General features: G+C 42.9%; 1 protein-coding gene across 2 annotated transcripts in view; it reads left to right on the plus strand.

The window, feature by feature from the left end:
- The window catches only part of FAM120A (family with sequence similarity 120 member A), a 96,309-nt gene that overhangs the window by 44,295 nt on the left and 25,088 nt on the right, over positions 1–26,926 (plus strand). For both annotated transcript variants that reach the window (XM_089678675.1, XM_089678676.1), the window contains exons 2-7: positions 43–289; positions 8,381–8,463; positions 14,908–15,036; positions 18,724–18,820; positions 20,995–21,083; positions 22,595–22,878. In XM_089678675.1, coding sequence (XP_089534801.1) covers positions 43–289; positions 8,381–8,463; positions 14,908–15,036; positions 18,724–18,820; positions 20,995–21,083; positions 22,595–22,878 — 929 coding nt within the window. The remainder of the gene's footprint in view (positions 1–42; positions 290–8,380; positions 8,464–14,907; positions 15,037–18,723; positions 18,821–20,994; positions 21,084–22,594; positions 22,879–26,926) is intronic.

The raw sequence follows: 26,926 nt of genomic DNA on the forward strand, positions 1-26,926 counted from the left end.
CATAGTCATTATTACTGAAAAGCATGTTCTTTTTATTTGTAGGTTGCACAGAGCATTGAAGATCATCATCAAGAAGTCATCAGTTTCTGCCGTGAAAATGGATTCCATGGTCTGGTTGCCTACGACTCAGACTATGCGCTGTGCAATATCCCGTATTACTTCAGTGCTCACGCACTCAAACTGAGCCGCAATGGAAAAAGCATCACAACCAGCCAGTACCTAATGCACGAGGTGGCTAAACAGCTGGATCTCAATCCCAACCGCTTCCCCATTTTCGCTGCTCTTCTAGGTAATCATGATGTTTTCACTTATTACCCAAGCATAGCCTGCATTGAGGTGGGTCTAGAGGTACCATGTAATTGTATGTATGTGGACATTGTCCCATAAAATCTACTTTGAAATGAAACCGCTGTCTTCCACAAAAATGTCTCGTGTGATGCAGAACACAAATGCTCATGTACACTGGCCCTTAGATTGTTGAAGAAACAATCTGTGCTCACTACAGAGCAGGCAAGGCTGAGGTGGTGATAGATGAGGGAGGGGGTTAGGTGCATTGGTGATGTGGTGACCTTGGTGGATGGGGGGGGGGGGTGTGTATGTGTACAGCTGTGTTGGTGACAGCAGGAGAGGTGTGTGTTTCAGTATGAAGATGTAGCGGTGACAGAGGGGAAGGTTGGATATACAGGTGAGGTTAGGAGAGCAGGGAAGATGAGAGGTTCATCGTGGTGCTGTGGGGTTAGGTGTGCTGGTGTCTTGGGAAGAGATTGGGTTGAATGTCCAGATGTGGGAGTGAGAGCGCAGAAAGTGTGGGGTCAGCTCAGCAGTTCTGGTGGTGCAAGTGGAAGAGGGGTGGGATTAGGTGGTGGTGGGAGTGAGGTTAGGGGTTAGGATGTGGCAATAAGAGCTGAGGATGGGTGGAGTTGGAAGTGCAGGTATAATGGCGAAGAATGGTGGATGCAGGAGGAGTGGTATAGTGAAAGGGTTGTGCAGCTGCAATAATAAGGCTTGGCCATACATTATACAATTTTCTTGAGAATTTTGCTTTAGATTTACCAAAAACTATATAATATGAGATCAAACCGAAACAACACTTTTCAATTGTATCCAATTAGGCAGGCCCTTGCACTACGCCGTTGAAGGTAAATCTAAAGGAAATTGGACAGACAATTGTAAAATGTATGGCCAGCCTATAGGAAGTTCCTGTAGCAAAATGTTGACAGTGAAGAGACAAATGGCAGTTTCCATGCAGTGAGGCTACACCATTGCCTCAGCACTGCCCCAGCTCTTCCTGGAAGCAGCTACTAGACCAGGCGGTAGGTTGTAGACACTGGTCACATGATCATTTGATCTGGTCACATGATCATTTACCAGCGCTGGCTTCATTGTAGAGGAGAGAGATCTGACAACAGATGCCCCATAGTAAGCTTATGGGTGATGTCACCACATCTGCAGCCGTTGTCGGTGATCTCTCCTCTTTACTGAAGCCGGCTGCTGGAGAGATCATGTGACTGGACTGCCCTGAGGATAGGCAAGTACAGTATATGCATCTTTTCCTTTACAGGGTAGATAATTAAGGGGGTCGGAGCAGGTTTAGTTGTACTTATGATTTGACTGAATGTCTACTTTAAAGGATAAGTTCACCTTAGGGCACACTATACATGTTCCACCCATTTTTAGGGTAGAACATGTAACATGTTCCCACCGCTGCCCAATCCTCCCCCTCCCTGTGACAGTAGTACAAGGAGAAGTTCACCACACTAGCTGCCACTTTTTGAAAACAGCATGGGTGCGTGGGGCTTCGCCCACACGGTCGCATCATTCATTCACAGAGTTCTGTGAATGAATGAACTACAAGTCCCAACAGGCTTTGCGGCACTGGTAGTTCATTGAGCCTTCTTGTCAGACTGTATCTACTTGCCTGTATGGGATGTATAGCATGCTGATACGCTGACAGTTTGCAGGAGTCCTGCATGGCACCAGCCACCTGCTGATGGCTGGTGCAATGATTTCCAGGCTCCAAAAATTAGTAAATGCACAGTTTTTTACCTGCAAAAAAAGGGTTTTTTGTGTTTTTTTTTGTGAACTTCTTTAAGGAATGTGGATGAAATTATGAAACATTTTTTTGACTGTTTTTAAATTCAGATTCTTCTTTTCCAGTTTAACCTGGGCTGGCGAAAGGAGAGTTTGTTTGATACAGGCAGAATAAAAATTTTTTTTTTTTAAATACTTTATTTTATTGTCCAAAAACAGTAGTTTATGATGGTATTTGATTTAGTTCTCCAAGGCAGCATAAATAGTGGTAAAATGAATATCTGACATCAGGGGCGGACTGACCATTCGAGCACTCGGGCACTGCCCGAGGGCCTGGGGTCAGTAGGGGGCCCCATAAAATGCCCCTGGTACCTTTTTTATAGGCTTTTTGGGTGTGTTTGAGTGTGGGCAAAGACACAGGGACCCCATGATCTCCAGTTGCCTGGGGGCCCCATGAGTTTTCAATCTCCTGTCTGACATCAATTTACTGTAATGTGTAACCTGATTAAATAAATGCAGCTTTGTGAAAACAAACCTGTTTTAAAGTGATTGTAAAGGTTAATCATTTTTTTTAAATAACAAACATGCTATACTTACCTGCTCTGTGTAATAGTTTTGCACAGAGCAGCCCCAATCCTCCTCTTCTCGGGTCCCTTGCCGACACTCCTGGATTACCCCCCCCCCCCCAGTCAAGTACTCCTTACTTGCTCTGGGGGCACTCGTGTGTGCTTGCTCCCAAGCTGCCTCTGAGTGTCCATAAGTACCTGGTCACACCGGTGGGATTTCAGGTGCAGTTTGGGAATTGAAATCACACCTAGTGAATGACAGTGTCTTAACATGCATGATTTCTAAAATAGTTCTTGCATTACTTTTTCTGCAGTTTTGTTGCGGTTTCAGATACATAGAATATAATAGAAATCGCACTGCAAACTGCAAGAAACCATTGAAAATCTTTACAAGTAGCAATAAAGTCTTCAGAAATCACAGCGGTTTGACCGGTGACCAAGACTCACAGAGCCCGGCTTGAACCCACCTTCCCCTCCCTCCTCACTGGCTGTGATTGACAGCAGCAGGGGCCGATGGCTGCTGTCTCTAAGCCAATAAGATGTGAGAGAGACAAGAGCGCTTCGCTGGATTGGGCTCAGGTGAGTATGGGGGGGAGAGCTGCTGGGTAAGCTGCACTCGGAAAGGTTTCTTTTTTTTCACCTTCATGTATAGAATGCATAAAGGTAAAAAAAAAAAACCTTGCCTTTACAACCACTTTAACCACATCCTGTCCGAACACTTTCACCCCCTTCCTGTCCAGGCTAATTTTCAGCTTTCAACATTATCACACTTTGAATGACAATTGCGTGGTCATGCAACACTGTACCAATATGAATTTTTTAGCATTTTTTGAGACAGATAAAGCTTTATTTTAGTGGTATTTTATTCACCCCTGGGATTTTTATTTTTTTTGCTATTTAAATGAAAAAGTCCAAAAATTTTGAAAAAAAGTGTTTTTTTTTGTTTTTTTTTTATATTTGTTTTCTTTTTTTTTTTGTTTACATACTGTCACCCTAGCAGTACAGTGTCACCATGGTGACACTGTACTACTTGTGGGGTGTGATGAAGATTTTTTTTTTTTCAACTGATTGGTTTTATACCCATAAAGGCTGTAAAAGCAATCATTTCTCCTTCTCTCTGGCTGCATTCTTACAGCCATTGAGAACTGCTAAGTGAGCTGTGATTGGTCACAGCTTGTTACATGGTACAAGGCTGTTGTGAATAGCCTTGTACCATGTGACCTCTGTGATCATTCACAGATTTCACACGTAGTAAGCAATATCACAAGTGACATCTTGCTTACTACTCTGCATATGATCACTGATTGGCCAATCAGTGATCACATGATCAGGACCTCACACAGAGGTCCCGTCTGACGATCGGTGGAGGACACAGCGGGCACCGTATCGCGGTGCTGGACGCTACAAGGGAGCGCGCACAAATAGAAAATGCGGGTGCCGTTTATGAACGGCAACCCGCCCCTAGAGTGACACCGCCCTGCCGTTTAAAAACAGTAGGCGGACGGCAAGTGGTTAAAGCAAATTTAATTTAGCGAAGTATGAGGGCTTATATACTGCAGTTGTTTTTTTATTTTTTTAATTGTTACTATAGCCGTGAATTGCTTGTATTGTATATAGATAGAAGCCCAGAAGTATAACTGAATAGATGTACAAACACCTACCACACAATAGAATCACTATTCTACATCGACAAACATGGGAATGAGAAACATCCTACTGAGATTACTTTGCTTTATTGCATTCTAATATATGCAATACTTTTATGACCTTGACTGATGAACTGACTGAAAGCATCAGCCATAGAAAGCAGTGCTACTTAATACTTAGTTGTAGCAGAGTTATTGTTCGTAATAATGTAAAGCTTTCTATGGTATGAAGGGAGACGGCGAAATCGCTGTGAATGCCGTGTAACCAAGGAACGGTATCTTAAGAGATTCCAGGGTGCCGAATGTTCTTTTATTTGAAAGGAATAGTTTTTGAATGATATGGAAACCTTTTTTTTTTCTAGGGTATTGACCATAATCTAAAAACGGTGGTTGAAAAATGTGGCACTTAGCTTCCTGTTTTGAGTAATTGGAGAGCGGGAGAGAGAGCGAGTCTGTGAACTGATCATAACAGCTCCGCATTGAGAGGCCTGTTCTGTTGTCAAGGTTACAGAATCCTTTAGTGGGGCATCAGGTGCTAATCTCCGATGGAGGCGGCCAAGCTCGTTCTGTTGGCTTAGCCAGAAGTGCCTCTTTGTTCCCAACACTGTGTAATTTGCCTCTGATGGAGTAGCAATAGCTGAAGTTTTTCTATTATATATAAATGTCCTCAGTGTAAACATTTTTTTTTTTTTACTTTTAGGCCAGTGGGGAACAAGAAACTTTTCCTAATACACATCTACACATACAGTAGATGATGGTTTTCTTTCCTTCCACCACGGGTGGAGGGAAAGAAAATCGTTTGATTCTCCCATCACTACAGTCAGTGTTGATGGGGTAATTCCTCCCGCAGTGCTGTTGTGTTCTGCTGCCAGGGAGCCTTCCCAACCAGCAGTAACACAATGATTACTGCTAGCGGCTATAGCTGCTGGCATTAATTGCACGTAAAAAATATGACAGGCTGGTTGTACCCAGGTCAATCGATGAATCGACTAGGGTACAACCAGGCTGCCCATGGAGGGAATCGAATCTTGGCTGGTCACTGCTAAACCGGCCTGATATTTGATCCATCTATGGCCAGATTTAGAATTGTTCCTTACGATCCCACAACCTGATTGTTTTGCTGGAGATGGGAGACCAAAGCCAAGAACACGGGTACTGAAATTTGGCTGATTCACCAGCTTCTGTTGGTACGGTTGTGCTGGAAAACCAGCATTCAATTAGCACATGCAACCAATGATCTGATCTGCATATTCTGACTGGGAAGAGGGGGTAAGGGGGAGGGTAACTGAGGGAGGAGATTCCAGCATCTATATTCCTTACGTGATAGATACCTCTTTGGGCACAAAATGTCTAAAACATGGATCCATTTTTATCATCACTGGTTTGCATTTCCAAGAGGTCCAGGATTAATTGGATTTTCTGCATACAATGGCCAGTTTCTTTAGCCCTACCTAGTCTAGATACTCACATGGGGGGGTAAAGCAGCATGCAAAAGCTCTGGCTTTAAAGCAGAAAGTTCCTGAAGTTTGACTGCATATTGTGCATTGCACGTCTTGTATCATCCAGGGTGCTCAAAAACATAGGAGCTGCAGCCTGACTACTTCAGGTGCCCGGTTTTAATAACTTATTTCAGCTTGCATTCTTTTATACCTGCTACAGGTTCTCTTTAAGTGGATTATCCATTTAACTGTTAGGGCTCATGTACACTGCAGCTGATTAAACTCACGTTTAGGAGCTGTTCAGCATTTTTTTCAGCATTCCCTGAACTCGCCCTAATGTTTTCCTATGTGTCCATGTACACGTCTTCGTTTACAGGCATTTGAGTTTACAGTCGTTTTTTTGAAAGCAGAAAACTTGTGTTCAGCAGTCGGTTATCAACGTTTCAAATGCAAAACGCTTGTAAACGCGGTTAAAAGTGGCAAATTGCGTTTATAAGCGTTTGAATTTTTTTTTTTTTAACTCTTCCAGTTTCTAATGCTGTCCAGAGCCTTTTTTCATCATGAAAAATGCATGCAAAGAGTTTTCAAGGTACTCAAATGGACAAAACACTGAACACAGGATGTTCCTACTAAGCTTGTCACACATTGGAATGACCAATTCACACCTCAGACCTCTCCCACCCTTAGAAACAAAAGATCTGTTAGTGACCATTCACACCTCAAATTCCTCATGAAGACCCCCTGCCAGGAGACCTTAATGACTCACTCCAGGAGACACCTTTCCCACCCTTGGAAACAAAAGAAATGTTAATGAGCAACTCACACCTAAGCTAATCTCAATATGTACTGCTGTCTCTGCTTCTACTCTCTGTATTTCTCTGAAACAGTCTGAAATAGTTAATAATTTACCACTTTTCAGTCCATTCTGGTCATTTGGGAGGTTCTCCTGTGCTTATCTTTAACCACTTGCCCTCCTGAGTTTCCCCCCCTTAATGACCAGGCCTCCTTTTTGCTACTCGGCGCTGCACTAATTCAACTGATAATTGTGCGGTCATGCAATGCTGCTTCCAAACTAAATTTACGTCCTTTTTTCACACAAATAGAGCTTTCTTTCGGTGGTATTTGATCACCTGTGCACTTTTTATTTTTCACGCTATAAACAAAAAAAGACCTAAATATTTTAAGAAAAACGAAATTTGTTACTTTCAGCTATAAAAAATATATATAGTAAACTCAAAGTTAGTTAAAAAATTTAGGCCAAAATGTATTCTGCTACATGTTTTTGGTAAAAAAAAATCCCAAAAAGTGTATATTGATTGCTTTGTGTGAAAGTTAAAGCGTCTACAAACTATGGTATAAATACAGCAATTTACGCCATTTTTTTGCTATACAGCGCTGTGCTAGTTTAACGGACAATTGCGCGGTCATGCAATACAGTACATAAATGAAATTTACATCCTTTTTTTCCCCCACAAATTGAGCTTTCTTTCACCTGTGCGTTTATTTTTTGCGCTATAAAAAAAAAGGCTGACAATTTTGAGGAAAAAAAACTATATTTTGGACTTTTTGCTATAAAACATGTCCAGTAAAATAAAATTTAAAAATCAAATTTGGTCCTAAATTTCTGCCAAAATGCATTCTGCGACATCTTTGCTACAAAAAACCCCAATACGTGTAAATTAATTGGTTTACGTGAAAGTTATAGCGTTTACAAATGGCGGGAAAGATACTGGGATTTTTAATTTTTTCTTTTATACTAATAATGGCGGCAATCAGCGATTTATGGCGGAACTGACTTGGGGTCACTGACATCTCCAGTGACATCAATACAGTGATCAGTGCAAAAAAAAAAACACTGACACTGTACTAATGGCACTGGGGAGGAAGGGATTAACTTTATTATTCAGTGAAAGGGTTAACGGTGTGAGGGGAGTGTTTTACTAGGGGGCGGGGGTGTGTACTGCAGGGAACACCGCTGATCAGGACAGATAAACTCTTCTGTCCCCATCAGCGTGTCAGGAGCTGTCAGGGAACTGACAGCACAGCTACTGCAGCTGTGCTCTCTGTCACTGATTGCCGGGACATAGCCGGTAACGACCGGCTGTGACCCGGCGACTGACATCCACGTCCGTGATCGGCGGGACAGGTAGGGCGGCGGCGCGCCTCGCGCGCACCCCCTACCTGTTTTAAAAACACACGGTTTAAAATGTGATTTTGCCCTGTCGTGCCACCCTGCCGCCGTATTTCTACAGTGGCTGGGCGGCATGTGGTTAAAAATGCTTCTAAACGCAAACATGCATAAATGTGGTATGCAAATGTGTCAAAATTGACTTTTTTGTTACCTGTTACTGGACATGTTCTGAAATCTACCTGTGGACATACCACAAGTAGTAGCATTGTTTATTGTAGTGACACTGGATAAGGTGTTTTATTGTGGCAGAGGTCACGTTTTAAGTGCTGACACCTGTACATTCTCTAATTGGATAAGATTGAATGCAATCCAACATGCATATTGCTTTGTTCTGGCTTTGAAAGAAAGATTAAAAGTAAATGCAAAAATCACTGATTCTACAAAAAGTAAATGCAAAAGTGGTATTTGACATTTCAGTGCCTTTACCATTGTTCTAGTGAATCCTTTAAAGTTTGTACATTGTACACAGGTTTGAAGTCTTCTCTAAAATGCATGTATGTCATTTAGGTAACCACATCCTACCTGATGAAGATTTAGCTGCTTTCCATTGGAGTTTACTTGGACCAGATCATCCATTAGCTTCATTAAAAGTACGTGAATAACCTGTGATTTAATCTATGTGCTTCCTCTGATGTGTATAGTGTTATCACCAACATTAAATGTATTTTCTGTAGGGTTTCCTACCACACTCCAAAGACATGCTGGTAGGTTAACCACCTTAATATCTTAATACCTAACACTTTTACCTCCTTCCTGCCCTGACCAATTTTTAGCTTTCAGTGCTGTCACACTTTTTGAAATGACAATTATTCAGTCATGTTTATGCAGCACTGCAACCAGAATACCCAATATTTGGAAAAAACAGGTTTTTCCCTCATTTTTAAAAAAATGTTGCAAATCTTTCGTCATAAATGTAGGCCAAAATTTATTCTGCTACATTTTCTTCAAATCCAAATAATTGTATATTTTTTAATGTGAAAGTTAGAGCCTGCAAACATTTGTGTATGCTTTTGAAAATTGATCAGTCCCGATATACTAAAATGTTGCTAAATAAACGAAAAAAGATCGAAAATTGTGAGAAAAAAAACACATTTTTCTTTTTCTGTTATAAAATTTAGCAAATAAATAATTCAGCTCAAAATGTATTTTGCTACATTTCTTTGGTGAAAATAACCCAAATCAGTGTTTATTATTTACTCTAAAAATTGATCAGTCCTGATGTACTGACGGCCTATCTCATTTCTTGAGGCCTTAAATTGCCAAGGCTGTACAAATACCCCCAGTTGACCCCTTTTTTTGGAAAATACACAGTCCAAGGTATTAAGAGGCATGGTGAGGTTTTTTATTTCTAAAGTTGTAACTTTTTTTATCACAATATTTTTGAAATGAATAAAAAAAATTTTTCTTTACCCCACAATTTTTTTTTTTTTTAAATAATGCCACCAGAGCAACACAGCATCATATGACTGGTGTGGCGGTGATCAGGGACACTGACTGGGGAGAGAACATTTTTTTTTATTTTTTAAACATTTTTTTTTTTAAATATTTTTACATACTGTGACCAGAGAAGTGCAGTGTTACATAGTGACAATGTACTACTCTGGGGAATTAATCCTGTTTTTTTTTTTTTTCTTTAACAGTTTTGATCACTGTTAAAAGCAGTCATGTTATGACTAGCAACCATTCATTCACAGTGTGTACCATCTTGATAGCTGTGATTGGTCACAGATATCACATAGTATAGATGTGCTGTGATTGGCCCTGTCTGTACCATGTGATCTCTGTGACCAATCACAGAGATCACAATAGTACACAATGAATGGCCATGACTGAAAGCCATTCATTGTGTACAACTGTCATGTGATCGAGGTGATTGGTCACAGCGATCAAGTGGTACTGGCCCAGTGCAGTGCTATGTCATTCTATGGACAGCTGTCATGTGATTGGTCACAGTGATCACATAGTAGTGGGGATGGCCAAGTACAATGATTTGTCATCTGCTGTGTCCGATGGACACAGTAAGTGACTGCGATGTCGTGTCCATGAGTGGGATGATATCTACTCAGGATGGGAGAACTCCCGCTAGACCATCATTCTGCTAAAGGCCAGACGGTAAGCAGTTAATTGATTTCTGCCTAAATTAGCCCTGGTATGTGTGTACAAACTGGTTATGCGCTTGTTATGCTAGTCCCTAGCTTCTGAAGTTGAGGAAAGCCCAGGCAACCTACTATGCAAAATTTGCCAAGAAATAAAAAAACAAAAATGCTTCAAGCTTGCCAGACATGATGCCCAGAGTGTCGGATACAATTGTACAAATACATATATACAAGAGATTACTCTCTGACTATGAGCTGAGCTCAGGATTTCTGTGCAGAATGGCTTTCAGGTTGGAAAACATTAGGGTTAGTATGTTTGTTTGTTTTTTTTAATTATAAAACATATGTTGTAATATACACTGCTCCAAAAAAAATTAAAGGAACACTTTGAAAACACATAAGATCTCAGTGGGAAAAAATATGCTGGATATCTGTAATGATTTGGACTGGGTAATGTGTTAGGAATGTAACATCCCCCATCGTTTGATGGAAATGTAAATGATCGACCTACAGAGGACTGAATTCAAAGACCTGAAAATCAAAGTGAAAAAAATGATGCAGCAGGCTAGTCTATTTTGCTGAAATTTCATTGCAGCAGCTCAAAATGGTACTCAGTAGTTTGTATGGCCTGCACATGCTGGTATGCATGCCTGGCAATGATGGGGCATATTCCTAATGAGACGACGGATGGTGTCCTGGGGTATTTGCTCCCAGATCTGGACCAGGGAATTGCTGCGCTCCTGGACCGAAACATATCCCAGAGGTGTTCTATTGGATTTAGGTCAGGCGAGCGTGGGGGCCATTCAATGGTACCAATTGCTTCATCCTCCAGAAACTCTTGCCACATGAGGCCGGGCATTGTCACGCACCAGGAGGATCCCAGGACCCAGTGCGCCAACAGTCTGACAATGGGTCCAAGGATTTCATCCCAATACCTAATGGTAGTCAGGGTGCCATTTTCTATCCTGTAGAGGTCTGTGCGTCCCTCCATGGATATGCCTCCCCAGACCATCACTGACCCACCACCAAAACGGTCATGCTGAACGATGTTACAGGCAACATAACATTCTCCACGGCTTCTCCAGTCCCTTTCACGTCTGTCACATGTGCTCAGGGTGAACCTGCTCTAATCTGTGAAATGCACAGGGCGCCAATGGCGGACCTAACAATTCTGGTGTTCAATGGCAAATGCCAATCAAGCTCTATGGTGCCAGGCAGTGAGCACAGGGCCCACTAGAGGATGTCAGGCCCTCAGGCCACCCTCCTGAAGTCTTTCTGATTGGTCAGAGACATTCACACCAGTGGCCTGCTGGAGGGGGCTTCGGCAGTGTTCATCCTGTTCCTCCTTGCACATAGGAGCAGATACCGGTCCTGCTGATGGGTTAAGGACCTTCTATTGCCCTGTCCAGCTATCCCGAGTAACTGCATGTCTCCTGGAATCTCCTCCATGCTTTTGAGACTGTGCTGGGAGACGATGCAAATCTTCTGGCAATGGCACGTATTGATGTGCCATCCTGGAGGAGTTGAACTGCCTGTGCAACCTTTGTAGGGTCCAGGTATCGCCTCATGCTACCAGTAGTAACACGAACCCTAGACAATTGCAAAACTAGTGAAAAACAGTCAGAAAAGATGAGTAGGGAAAAAATGTCAGTGAACTCCACCTGTAAAACATTCCTTTTTTGGGGTCGTCTCATTGTTGCCCATCTAGTGCACCTGTTAATTTCATTAACACCAAAGTAGCTGAATCTGATTAACAATCCCCTCTGCTACTTACCTGACCAGATCAATATCCCAGGAGTTTAATTTATTTGATACTAGAATCTGATTTAAAAAGTTTTCTTTTAATTTCTTTGAGCAGTGTATTTATAGGCAGAACACAGGATCTGTTAAGCCAAGGTTTATTGGACAAAATAACAGTCGGCTAATGTACCTGCAGCTGCGGATCATGTTAGTTTTATCGCCAAAATATGTGTCCGATACTATAGGTTTCCCAGTTAGCCCATTGATGTGTGTTTTCAAACCAACATTAGAATATCTAACAGTTCTAAAGGGTCTAACTCAGAGGTAGGCAACCTTTTGAACATAGTGTGCCGAACATTTCCATCAAAGAAACTGTGAGTACCAGCTACATAAAATGACACCTTCTCACACTTGGTCACGAAAAAGAAATGTTTTATAAAGTAAGTGTTGTAAACGACCAATTCCTGCACATTCAACCTCTAAAATCAGCCAGATTCCTTCACACCTCAGATCAGCCCCAATTTGTGTCCATTCCCACCTCAGTTCACCACAGTTCCTGCACCTTTACATCTCGGATCACCCCAATTCCTGCACAATCACCACAACTCCTGCACCTTCACCCTTCAGATCACCCCAATTCCTGCACATTCACCCCTCAGGCCAGCCCCAATTCCTGCACCTTCACACCTCAAATCGGCCACAATTCCTGCATCTTCACACGTCCAATCACCCCAGTTCCTGAACATTCACCTCTCAGATTAGCCCCAATTCCTGCACATTCACCCCTCAATTCACCCCAATTCCTGCACCTGCTCACCTCCAGTTTACCCCATTTCCTGCACTTTCTCACCGCAAATCAGCCACAATTCCTGCGCCTTCATACCTCAGATCAGCCCAATTCCTGCACATTCACCCCTCAGATTGCCCCAATTCCTGCACCTTCACACCTCAAATCAGCCACAATTCCTGCCCCATCAAAACTCAGATCACCTCATTTCCTCCACCTTCACAACTCAGATCAGCCCAATTCCTGCACCTTCACAACTTAGATCAGCCCCGTTCCCTGCCACATCACACGTCAATTCAGCCACAATTCCTTCATCTTCACACTTCAGATCACCCCAATTCCTTCAGCCCTCAGATCAGCACAATTCCTGCACCTTCACATCTCGGATCAACCCAATTCTTCCACCTTCACCCCTCAGATTACCCCAATTCCTGCACCTTCACCCTTTAGATTATCTCCAATTCCTGCACCTTCACATGTCAGATTAGCCCCAATTCCATTACCTTCATACCTCAGATCACCCCTCAGCACATTCACCCCTCAGATTGCCCCAATTCCTGAACCTTCACACCTCAAATTGGCCACAATTCTTTCCCCATCACAACTCGGATCACCCCAATTCCTTTACCTTCACAACTCGGGTCACCTCAATTTTTCCACCTGCACCTTCACATCTCGGATCAGCCCAATTCCTGCACCTTCACCCCTCTGATCAGTCCCAATTCCTGCACCTCTAAATTAGCAGTTCCCAATAGCTGGTTAAATACCAGTGCAAAATGAGAGCAGGCAGCTCAAGGCGTCTGACTCAGCACCAGGACCAGATCTAGCCTGCCTGATGTGAGGGTGCAGTAAAAAATATTGGGAGATAGAGGATGGGAAGTGAGCAGGGCAGACTATAGGGTCAGCAGTTTGTAGGACAGTGTAGAGAGGCCAGCAGGGCAGAGAATTGGGTTCAGCAAAGCAGAGGACAGGAAACTGTAGGGTGGAGAACAGGGTTCAGCAGGGTGGTCAGCTGGAGTTAGCAGGGCAAAAGACAGGGGTCATGTAGGGCGGAGGACAAGAGGCCAGCAGGGCAGTTTACACAGGTCTGCAGGGAAGTGTACAAGGGTTAGCAGTGCAAAGGATGGGGTCAGCAGGGCAGTTTACAAGGGTCAGCAGGGTCACCTGGGTGAAAGACGGGTCAGCATGGCAGAGGATTGGCCAGCAGGGCATACGATGGGGTGATCCGGGAAGAGGACAGGGTCAGCAAGGTAGAGGACAGTGGGGCAGAGTATTGGGTCAATGAGACATAGGACAGGGTCAGAGTGGCAGAGGACAAGGTCAGCAAGGAAGAGGACAGGGATCTGCAGGGTCATGGTTGGGGTCAGCAGGACATAGGACAGTCGTAAGTGGGTTAGAGGATGGGTTCAGCTGGACATAGGATGGGGCCAACAGGGCATTGGATAGGGGTCAGTGGGACAGAGGACAGGGGTCTGCAGGGTCGAGGATGGGATCAGTGGGACAGAGGATGAGGTCAAAGAGGCTTAGGATGGGGGTCAACGGATGGGGACAGCAGGGCAGAGGGTGAAGTCAGCAAGGGCGTAGGTTAGCATCAGCGGAGCATGGGACGGTGTCAGCAGGGCAAAGGAGGGTTACCAGGGCAGAGAATAGGGTAACTGCTGGCAGGGCACTCATCAGAGGTGTTCCTCCCCATACTGCACACAGGTAAAGTTGGATTCTTTTACAGACACAACCCCAATCTTCCCAGTGTGGTGTTGGCTGTTGCAGCAGTGTAGCCATTCCGATCTCACAGGTCAGAGCTCCAACAGCCAGCAACACAAAGTGAAGATTCAGGTTTTGTCTGTAAAAGAATCCAACTTTACCTGTGTGCCGTGTGGGGACTCAAGGAGAAGCATGTCCTTTGATGAGTTCAGTCTGAGGTTGGGGGGGGGAGCTCACCAAGCGGGGTACAGCATCCATTGGGGGAGCGCAATTCACCACCCACTGCATCCAGTCATCCTCAATACAGTTTTGCCAGCTGCAGGCCAGCCGAGCGAGGTGGGTGGGAATAGAGGAAGCAGGGAATTGAAGTGACAAAGAGCCGGCCATGATCACTTCTATGTAGCGAGTGGAAGGCACTGGCAGGCTTTGCTGAAGTGAGAGAGGTGTCCTAGGCTTCCCTTGTGTGCCATCATATATGTGGTGGCGTGACACGTCTGGCACGCGTGCCGGGGGTTGCCGATCCTTCGTCTAACTCCTAAACATTTGGTATCCAAATGCAAGTGCAGAAGTGAACAAAAGTTTCCATTAGTACTATTTATTGTGGCTAGACTCCCAATGACACTGCAACTGGTGGGGGGTTTCTACAGTTAAAGCTGTTCAGCCATGTCGTTAAGGGTCATTATTTACAGATTCCTCTTTCACCTTCTTAGGTTCGCGCTCACCAGCTTGTTTTACCTCCATGTGATGTTGTGATTAAAGCGGTCGCAGACTATGTGCGCAACATTAAAGATACAGATGATTTGGATGCAATTTCTTCAGATGTTTTTCAGCATTCACAGGTAATTAAAATAGGACAATGGATAGTAACTCCAGCATTTATTGTACAGTCTCCCACAAGTGTATGATTGTTATATGTACAGAAACAACAAATTTTTTTTTTTTTTTTTTAAGAAAAATGTGCAGTTCCTTTGAAATATTAAGCACTATGCTAGGAGAGCTGCTCAGATTTGTTCTTAGTACCCAAGATACTTTACAGATCATGAACCTCTTGCATAGAGTTCCACCCACTGGCTGAGAGTAAATGTGAAATACTTTGGACAGAGTAGTATTTTTGAAGCACAATTGTGCATTTACTTAAACAATACAGGGGTGTGGAAATTTTTGAAAAAACTACTTGTCCAAGGACTAAATCTGTGCCCCAATCTACTTGTCCCTCATGACAATCTACTTCTGATAAAAAAAAAAAAAAAGTTTTTAGCCCAAACCATATTTAAATCTGAGGTGCTTTAAGTAATGTCTGGGGCTTTCAAAATCAAAATGGGCTTTATGGAGACTTAAATGTTTTAATATTTTTAACATTGTGCTGTTTATCCCCTCCCCCCTCTCTGCCTGTCTCCAGCACCGCACCCATGGACTAGCAGGGAGGGGAGAGACCTTGCAGTGTGATGAGCACTTGTCAGGAAAGGGGAGTGTCGGGCTTATCCTTTATCCCTTTTCCTGTCAGAGCCAGTTTTGCGTTTTTTGCACATATTTAAAAAATCATTTAAGGCCTGCAGATTACAGAAACCCCCCAAACATGATCTATTTTCTGCAATCAGAGACCCTAGAGAATAAAATAGTGGTAATTCCAATTTTTTATGTAACACGGTATTATCACAAAGGTCTAGAACAGGGGTCTGCAACCTTTAAGACATAAAGAGCCACTTGGACCCGTTTCCGAGAGGGAAAAAAAGACTGGGAGCCGCAAAACCATTGCAACATTTAAAACAAATCCGACACTGCATATATTGCAAAAAGCGCTCTGGTCATGAAGGGGGTTTAAGGGCCCAGTAAGCAAAGGGTTAATCAGGGCCACAGTGTATCGTCATAATCACAATCATAGCCTTAGGTCAGTGGTGGGCAACCTTTTTTTTCAACTGAGCCAAATCTCGCCAAAACCACGATTGAAATTTATTTTGAGAGCCACATTTTTAAAACTGAAAATACATCCCCCATATAGTAATTCATCCCCCATAGTAATTCATCCCCCATATAGTAATTCATCCCCCCTATAGTAATTCATCCCCCCTATAGTAATTCATCCTCCATATAGTAATTCATTCCCCATATAGTAATTCATCCCCCATATAGTAATTCATCCCCCCTATAGTAATTCATCCCCCATATAGTAATTCATCCCCCATATAGTAATTCATCCCCCATATAGTAATTCATCCCCCATATAGTAATTCATCCCCCATATAGTAATTCACCCCCCCTATAGTAATTCATCCCCCATATAGTAATTCATCCCCCATATAGTAATTCATCCCCCATATAGTAATTCATCCCCCATAGTAATTCATCCCCCATATAGTAATTCATCCCCCATATAGTAATTCATCCCCCATATAGTCATTCATCCCCCATATAGTCATTCATCCCCCATATAGTCATTCATCCCCCATATAGTAATTCATCCCCCCTATAGTAATTCATCCCCCCTATAGTAATTCATCCTCCATATAGTAATTCATCCCCCATATAGTAATTCATCCCCCCTATAGTAATTCATCCTCCATATAGTAATTCATCCTCCATATAGTAATTCATCCCCCCTATAGTAATTCATCCCCCATATAGTAATTAATCCCCCCATAGTAATTCATCCCCCATATAGTAATTCATCCCCCATATAGTAATTCATCCCCCATAGTAATTCATCCCCCCTATAGTAATTCATTCCCTATATTAAGTCCCCAAGTCCTCCCTGTGTCAATTCACTTACCTTTGCTCCGCGTGTTCCTCTCGCCGTGTTCCCGCGCCGTTTCGGTGTAGCAAGAAAATCTGTCTCCTATGAGGATCTGTCCCCCTCGACGTATCTGCGCATGTGCCTGTTTCAGGCATTAGCAGCCGATCGGCGATCTCCGGCACATGCGCAGATACGTCGAGGGGGACAGATCCTCATAGGAGACAGATTTTCATGCTACACCGGTCTTCAGGGCGGACTGTGAGAGGAGCCTAGCGGGAGCCTAGCTCCGCGGGCCTGATTAAAAGGGCCGTAGTTTGCCCATTGCTGCCCTATTGCCTGTCACCTGGTGGGCAGTGTGCTCCGGAGCCGCAGCCAAGGTGAAAAAGAGCCGCATGCGGCTCTGGAGCCGCGGGTTGCCGACACCCGGTCTAGAAAATGGAAAATTTCAATAAACAATACACTTAAGTTAATTTTAGGGCACAAAAAGCAATAAATTATCCAATGTTTAAAATATAAAAGATGAGGTTGCCCCTTTTATAGGTCATCAGTATAGTGTTATGGAGGGGGTCTGGTGCTAAAATTATTGCTCTCATTTTGGAGTGCATGGCGATATGTAGCGTGTGCTTTTACGTTTGTACGTACGTACGTATATGTAGGGGTGGGGGAGGGGGGAGTTATATGCTTGGGTACAACTTTTTAAGTAAAAAAAAAAATATATATTTTTTTTTTCATCACATAGGGGACAAAAAGTCCCCTATGTGATGATTTTTTTGGTGCCAGGTTTTCTTTGAGACATCCAATGTCTAAAAAACCCTGCATGTCTTCCCTTTACTACACTAAATGTAATGCAGTGCACATCGCACTGTATCACATTTTTTCCTGGCCTCGATGTCTGTCAACAGGGACCCGGAAGTGACGTCACATTACTTCTGGGTCAGGACAAGAAGGGGAGTTGATGCGTCCGCTCCTCTCCCTGCCCTATACCTGCCGGCATTTACTGAACATGTCCCGGGCCCACAGATGGGCAAGCGGGGCCCGGGACATATAGCAGGTGGTGGGGGGCGGAGGCTGGCACCATAGTGGGCTTGTGTGGAATCAAACGGGCGGCAGCACTGCCGCCCGTATGCTTCCACCTGACAGGTGGGCCGTGCTGCTTGCCCGCAGCAGGGCTAAAGGTAAAAAAAAAAAAATTCCTGCCTGGCGCCTGGAACTACATGTCCCGGGAGTTGGGCGATATGAACTGAACATCCCTGCAATAAGATGCATTGATAGTGCAGGGAAATAGCCATTTTTTTTGTTTGTTTTTTTTTTTTTTTTAATTAATTCATCCCAGTGCCAATGTATCATCTGCTTCCAGGGGCTGCAGACAAAACTGCTGCTATTAGTGAGTTTCTCTGCAGTGGTCTGACATCCTATAGCTCTATAATGTATCCCATTTATATTGAGACTAAATTTTATTTATATTGCTTATAATGGTAAAGTAAAAATATAGTAAAAAATATACAAAGAAAGCACAAACTAGGGAATAAGAACTGTTCAGTCATTACAGGCAACATAAACACTCCTCCTGTTTTTCTCATTTTCCCTCTATATGGGCATCTTATGAGATATATGGATCTAGATAGTGTGTGTAGTTAATGTGGTTAGTTGATGTTGTAGGAAAGGAATCACGACTATGGGAACTGATGGGGAGAATGTGACTGTTATGTGTTGGCATGAAGTCCATAAAACATGCAAGCTTTTGGAATGAAAAGGAAGAGCTCGAAGTGCTGTAGAATAATAATTTGTTCTTCAGTCCAGAACAGATGACAAAGTTTCCCGGTTCAAGAGAGCTGTTGCTTACTACAGAGCCACCAACAAGCCCCTGCCATACCAACTATCTCCATACCCTGGTTAGTGTAATGTCTAAATGTATCTAAAAATGCATTCATAAATGTTGTTAATTGCTTAAAGCAGAACTCCGGGCAAAAACTTCTTTACATGTCCATGTTGCTGATTTTCTACCTTTACTGAATGTCATCCACCTTCTGGTTCACTCAGTAGTTGCTCTGAAATAGCCTATTTGTTTTCATGTCAAACCATTATTTCCTTTTAGTTTCCTGTTTGTAAGACTGGCTCTGCCTCCTATTCCCCCAGCCATTGATCTTGGCACATCCCTTATGTAGTTCTTTCTCCAGGAAGCAGGGATGTAAACCTGCATTGGTGGGCAGACCGAAACTCTCAGACACATTCAACATGTACAGGCCTAGTGTACCTGCCCTCATTCACTACAATTACCTGTGGTTGATGGGAACTGTAGTTTCCTTTTACTGCAGAGAGAGGAGAGGATATAATTCTCAGCAGAGCTGATTCAGTTATCTTTGGAATTACAGAGATGAGGTCATGAAAATTCAATTAGACTTTTCTCCTAAATGGTAAAGATTTTCAAAATTGTATTAACTGTTTAGTGTTTTGTGTAGGGGGTGTGTACTAATGGGTGATTTTTTTTTGCCTATCCCGGAGTTCTTCTTTAAGATCTGGTCCCTATGGCTCACACTTGTAGGGCTTTTCGTTTTCCTTTGTATTGTCAAATCTTTGTGATGGTTCAAAGGTCATGTGAGAAATTAATTCTTGTTGGTTCAGTGCTTTATGCTGAAAAACCTGCATCCTTTGTCACTGTAAGATGGTGATCACAAGCATTTATTGGACGAGCACTGAACAATCATCCAGCACTTAGCAGCAGTATTTGTGCTGATAACTATTCAGAACAGAACAACAAAACGTCTTACTGAGAGAGATGCTGGGGCTGCCATAGGTCACCTCTTTAGAACACTAGGTGCCAGTCTTCCTCTGGCCTCACTACTTTGAGTCAGTGACCCAGAACAGACATGTGGATAAGCAAGTCTGATCTTCATATTTTGTCTACTTGTTTCAGTTATTGACTATTGAAGCTACTGAAGCCACTGAATCAGCATTGCAGTCAGTAGTTTCAGAAGTGGAGGTCAGCAGTGGCCCCTTTCATGTCCTATCAGTGATTACTGACTTTAATGTATTCTGTTTTTCTAAATAAAAGCTGAATTATCATCCTTAGGGCTCGTGCACACTTGACTTTATTTCTAACTCTTGCCAAACGCCCCTATAGCGTTTGACAGGCGTTTGGGAAGCGTTTTTACCGCTCCCCAAACGCCTTATGCGTGGTTTTGAGGCGGTTGATAGGTGGTTGCCAAGCATTAAAACCGCACCACAAACACCTATAATGACGTTAAATGGTATTAACGCTCTGCAACCGCATCGCAAACGCCTGCCAGGCATTTGAGGAGCGGCACCATAGACTTGAATGGGAGGCATCAACTCCTCCTGACTCGACAAGTGGCGTCCGTTTTGCCGCGACGCTAATGCTTCAGTGTGAACAGCACTGTGTGCTGCCATGTGCAGAATTTTCATAGGCGTTTGAGAAGCGTTAAAAAATGCTTCCGAAACGCCTTGTCTGATGCCTGCTGACAAAGCTAGTGTGAACTGAGCTTTACTACAGACAAGCATAATGCAGTAATGGGTAGACGTTACTTGCAAGAATACCATATTTATTTCCAGAGAGCTGAACTCCAGGTAAACAGCTCATTACAGAAGTGAAAAATGCAGTCTGTTTGTTTTATCTTCCGAAAAAGGAAGGAATCCACTGCTAGGCCCTGGAGCTCCCTGCAGAATGCACTGCAGTTCAGCAATACTGCTGCTGCCTGTGATTGGACAATGCAGGATCAGCAGTGTTTAGGGGTAATCTTTGTGCATTGTCCTCCACTAGTCATGTTTACATTTTGTCTGAAAGCATTGTACAATAATGCAGTTGTCATTGTCTCAAAGTGCTGCTGGTCCCTCTCCCATCTAGTGCTGGTGTGTCAGGGATTAAAAGAAGCTGATGCAAAGTTAACGTAGGATAATGATACAATTTGGATGTAAGACCATTTAAAATACAAAAACCATCAGTCCTGTTGACCGCCATCAGTGGACCAGAAAGTGATTAGATATGCCAGTATTTGGTATCTGTGTGCTTGATTTTCATTATTAATGGAGTATGTCTTCTTATGAGCAGGCAGACCAAATCAAAACCGAGTTCACGGTATGATGCAGGGCAACCCATCTCAGATGACTCCTCTGCCTTCTCTACAATCAAAGCCTATGGTAAGTATTATATCTGTTTTATCCTTCCTTATCGGGGACATTATGTGGACGCTAGTTCATGAGATGCTCACAAAACTGCACTGCTAGTGTGATTTTGTTCAGAACTGCTGCAGACCAAATTCATGTTTGTCTGCACAACCTTTATTTAAGCATTTTCTCTTTACCAATTGATCCTGTTTTCACTCCAAGCTTTGAATATCTAAGAGATAGTGGTACCGATTATTGCAGGAATAGGCTATTGTGCTACAATAAACACATTTTTGTCTGTGTTTTTGCTACCTTGCTGGTTGGTACCTGATCTTTTCTGCAATCCTTCCCCAAAACTTACATCCTACCCCACATTTCCCCAATATATTCAAAATATCCACAATGCAAAGTCCACGATGCAAATAACAAAAGTCCACCACGAGTCCACACTCATATAAAATCTTCAAGCGTTAAGAATTATCCCATTCCTCACTTCAAATCCAGGAAACCTCAAATAAAATAAACTAAATATAGTGCATTAACTTTTACCAACAATCAAATATTGTGATGCCATGCAAGGGATCCCTTGAGAAAAGGTTGGAAGTGACGAAACACGCCAGGTCGTGACGTCAGATGCAAAACCGGAAGGAGGAGCGCGGCCATCTTTGATGCTGGTTTGATGGTTATGCTGGAACAGGATGGTCTTTCGTTTCTCTGATGTAAGCAGCAATAAAAATTTCATTGTATTACTTATACATCCCGCTGAATCTTGCTCTTTCTTACCCTGTGAGGATCGGGGAACAATGCTTTGAGTTATTTGAAAGGAGAAAGCTGCTGTACCCTGGAGTATTTAAATGCTTATAAGAGATGAAAGAGGGTAATAGTTTTTTATCCTACCAGAGTGGTGGCACTTATTTAGTTTTGCGGATTATACATATTCACAAGTTGAGCACTTGCTGTGTATTTTATTGAAGTGTTGGCACTTTTTACACAAGTTTGGTTATTTTGTAGTGGATTCACCTCACGAGTGGGTTGTGTAGGTGTATTCACCCTAATTTTATTTACATAATTTTACACATGAGATTCACTGAAAGTAGTAATTTAAATTTTTTTTTTTTTTTCACAAGTGATTTTTGCATGGTATCACAATTTTTGATTGTTGGTAAAAGTTAATGCACTATATTTAGTTTATTTTATTTGAGGTTTCCTGGATTTGAAGTGAGGAATGGGATAATTCTTAACGCTTGAAGATTTTATGAGTGTGGACTCATGGTGGACTTTTGTTATTTGCATCGTGGACTTTGCATTGTGGATATTTTGAATATATTGGGGAAATGTGGGGTAGGATGTAAGTTTTGGGGAAGGATTGCAGAAAAGGTTTATGTTGTTTGCACTTTCAAGGGTGAAAGTTTTACTTTTCTTTGGGGATTCACAGAGATTTTGATTTTACCTGATCTTGTCCCAGCATTTTTTTAGTTTGACTTTTTCGAAACCCACTGACAGTTTATGATTTACTATTAAGCATCTTCTCTGTTCCCCTACAGGCTCCTCACTTGTCTGGCCATAGTGGTGCTATTGGTAAAGGTCCATATCCATACAACCTCTCTGAATCCACTGCCACTGTCAGTCCTACAAATAAGAGTGTTTCCGAACAGAATAACTACAGTAACATTCCTCATGATGGCAAACACACCCCACTGTACGAGCGCTCTTCTCCCATCAACCCGGCACAGAGCGGGAGCCCCAACCATGTGGATTCCACCTTCTTCCCAACATCTTCAGCTTCCTCATCTTCTGACAACGACGATGGCAATGGAGGAGCCAGCAAGTGAGTTTTCCGTAATCTGTTTTCTGTAAAATTAAAAGAAAAAGAAAGAGAGCTTAACCTGCTGTTACAGAAAAACTGTATTAGGGCTCGTTCACACCATGTGTGCAGAAAAACTGATGGAAACTGACACGCAGATTTCACTTGTAGAGACACACATTTACATCAGTTTTCATGCAGGTTTCAGTGAGTTTTAGGGCTCATTCACACCAGTGTGCAGAGACGTTGTTTTTTCTGCACGCATTCTGCAGGGGCACAACAGAATCCGTTGTTCTCTTTGTGCCCTGTTCACACCACAACACTAGTATCACGTGCAGACTTTTTGAGCAGAAATCTGCAAAGTGTTTAAAACTCATTTGAAGCGTACAGGAAAACTTGTCTCTGCAAGTGAAATCTGCATGTCAGTTTCCATCAGTTTTTCTGCATGTATGGTGTGAACAAGACCTTATACATGATGCAGATTCTTACCCAGGAAAAATCTGCACGTGATACTACTGTTGTGGTGTAAGCAGGGCACATAGAAAACAAATGATTTTGTTGTGCCCTTGCAGAAAAACTGACGTCTCTGCACACTGGTGTGACCATTGGGTTCTTAGTCACCTCTCTTACTAGGGCCCTTCTCTCTGATTGCTCACTTTGGCCAGGTGATCAGCTTTTAAAATCCTGGTTGTGCCAAACTTTTAGCATTGGAGAACTATGGAGGCCACTGTACTCTTGGGAACCTTCAGTGCAGCAGAATTTGTTTTGTAGCCTTACCTAGGTCTGTGCCTTTTGATAATCCTGTCTCTGAGCTTTGCAGGCAGTTCCTTTTGACCTCATGACTTTTGCTCTGATACAGTATACATTGTCAGCTGTGAGGATTTTTATAAAGGTGTGTGCCTTTTCAAATCATGTCCAATCAATTTACTGTACCATAGTTAAACTCCAATCGAAGTATAGCAATAGGAGGCACCTGAGCTGAATTTTAAGTGTTGTTGCAAAAGGTCTAAATACTTATGCCAATGTGATATTTCAGTTTTTCCATTTTTTATACATTTGAAAGCATTTCTATACTGACGGAAAAAAATGAACCTAAACTACTGTACTATCAGGCTGCAACATAACAAAATTGAAACGTGAAGGGGGCTGTATACTTTATGAATGCACTATACATATTTCTTAGGCAGCTCTTATGCTTTTAAATGATGTATACCTACTGGTGGGTGTTTTGAATGAGGCTTTGTTAGCAGAAAGTTGATCTGTCTAAGGTTCCCTTAGGGCGGGTGTCGGCAACCCGCGGCTCTTTTTCATCTTTGCTGCGGCTCCGGAGCACACTGCCCACCAGGTGACAGGCAATAGGGTTTCAGTGATTGGCAAGCCGCGGATCGCAAGCCACATGCGGCTCTTCTGTGTGCCGGGCGCCCGCTCCCCTCCCTCCTCTCGGGCGGCCGCCTCAAAAGTCAGGACTCTTTTAATCCGGCCCGCGGAGCGTGGAACATTAGCTGTCAGGATGTAGGCGGGGCAGCCAGGATGTAGGCGGGGCAGCGTGACGAACTCCTCTCACAGTCCGCCCTGAAGACCGGAACACAGCGCGGGAACACAGCGAGAGGAACGCGCGGAGCAAAGGTAAGTGAATTGAGACAATATGGGGAATTAATTACTATAGGGGGGATGAATTACTATGGGGGATGAATTATTATATGGAGGATTAATTACTATGGGGGATGAATTACTATGGAGGATGAATTACTATATGGGGGATGAATTATTATATGGAGGATTAATTACTATGGGGGATGAATTACTATGGGGGATGAATTACTATGGAGGATGAATTACTATATGGAGGATGAATTACTATATGGGGGATGAATTACTATATGGGGGATGAATTACTATAGGGGGGAGGAATTACTATAGGGGGGAGGAATTACTATAGGGGGGATGAATTACTATGGGGGATGAATTACTATAGGGGGGATGAATTACTATAGGGGGGATGAATTACTATATGGGGGATGAATTACTATAGGGGGGATGAATTACTATGGGGGATGAATTACTATATGGGGGATGAAGCTAACTGCACGATCCTGTATATAGCATTAAGGTAAGAAACAATATATGCAGTGTCGGATTTGTTTTAAATGTTGCAATGGTTTTGCGGCTCCCAGTCTTTTTTTTCCCTTCGGAAACGGGTCCAAGTGGCTCTTTATGTCTTAAAAGTTGCAGACCCCTGCCTTAGGGTATCCCATACCACTGACTGAGAAACTGATGTGCAAAATAAAGATGCCTGCACATAACCGCAGCAGTTTTCATTGCAACCTGTATGGCCAAATGTCAGGCCAATCTAAATCAAAAATACATACTTATACTATAAATCAAATCACAAAAAATACATAAAACTCTGCGAACAATAAAAATCATAAGTACAGGCTACACATATATTAATAGTATTAATAATAATCTTGAACATAAAACGTGTACTTGCCATTTGTGAATGTGCGTATAAATGTATCCATTCCCTTAATATAATTACACATGTTCATCATACATAAATGTCCAAAATAAAGTGCTTGAGTGCAAATAATTTTGTGTCTGTTTATTTCATCAGTTAGCACTTTCATGGAAACTGTTACCAAGCACACCACCTGCTCACCGCCACAGATTGACCTATAAGTAAAATAGGCCATGCAGCACCTTAATCTTTAAAGGACAAGTTTCACCTTTCATAACATGTTACACCCATATTCAGGGGGTTGGGGGGCAGTGTGTGCAAGGAGGGGGCAGGAGAGGAGTGGTGTATATAGTGAGGGAGCAGTGTGTGCAGTGAGGGAGCAGTGTATACACCCAGGCTCCCACACTGGCTGCCCCTATGTTACTGCTGTTTTTTTTTTTAAATGTAATTACCAGCTTTTTTTTCTCCTTCACTATAGCTCCAAGAATGAGCTGTCATTCTCCCCTCCTAAAATAAACTAAGGGGCAGGTTCACTGGGTGACCCCGCCCCTTAGTTTCCCTTAGCTGAAGAGAGAATGTCAGCTCATTCTCGGAGCTATAGTGAAGGAAAAAAAAAAGCAGGTAATTGCATTTAAAAATGTGTCTGTTTTTAAATGTAATTACCGGCTTTTTTTCCCCTTCACTATAGCTCTGAGAATGAGCTGTCACTCTCCCCTCCACTAAGGGAAGCTGAGGGGCGGGGTCACCCAGTGACATTACCCAGTGACCCCGCCCCTTAGTGTCCTTTAGCGGAGGTGAGAATGACAGCTCATTCTTGGAGCTATAGTGAAGGGGGAAAAAAAGCTGGTGATTACATTTAAAAACTAGCAGTGACATTTAGCGGTATCTCACTATATACACTGCCCCTCTCCTGCCCTTCTTCGGCAACCCCCCCCCCCCCCATATATGCATTACACACAGCCCCCTATAGACACCTGTATCTGCTATTAACAAAATGCCGGTAGGGCTACTTTCGGCCAATATGTTTCGGCTGCCAACGTTTCGGTGCATCCCTGCTTATTTTACTTTTAGGTCAATCTGTGGAGGTGAGCAGGTGGTGTGCTTGGTTTCCACGAAGGTGTTATTTGATTAAATAAATACAGAGACACAGGATTACTTGCACTCAAGTACGTTGTTGCATCTATGATTATATTCTGGAACTGAATGAAAATATATATATGCACATTTACAAATTGCAAGTACACACATTTTATTTTTGAGGGGCTCCTTGGCTGCACTATAGCCATTTTGCACCTCTGCAGCTTCTGGATCAGTTGACAACCCGATGGTGCCTTTGGGAACTGTACTCAAACCCCGCCCAATGGAACAAGTGTAGCTGTGTAATGTTGCTGGGATGCAATGGATCCTGCTGTAGCCACTCCCCGTGGTATGCAGGGCAGTGCATAAACTGCCATCGGTAAAGCCCTGTTAATGAAGACCCCTGTGGGGTTATAGAGAGAAAACAGGTGGCGCACACACCTAGTGCATTATCCAAGGTTTATTGTAGGAGTGAAAGAATAATAAAAACATACTCACAGACGAAGCATGTATCTAAAAAGCGTAGAAAAATGACAA

Source organism: Staurois parvus, unplaced genomic scaffold (genome assembly GCF_062004578.1).
Source record: "Staurois parvus isolate SC_StPar_1 unplaced genomic scaffold, SC_StPar_1.0 ptg000209l, whole genome shotgun sequence".
Classification (NCBI taxonomy): Eukaryota; Metazoa; Chordata; class Amphibia; order Anura; family Ranidae; genus Staurois; species Staurois parvus.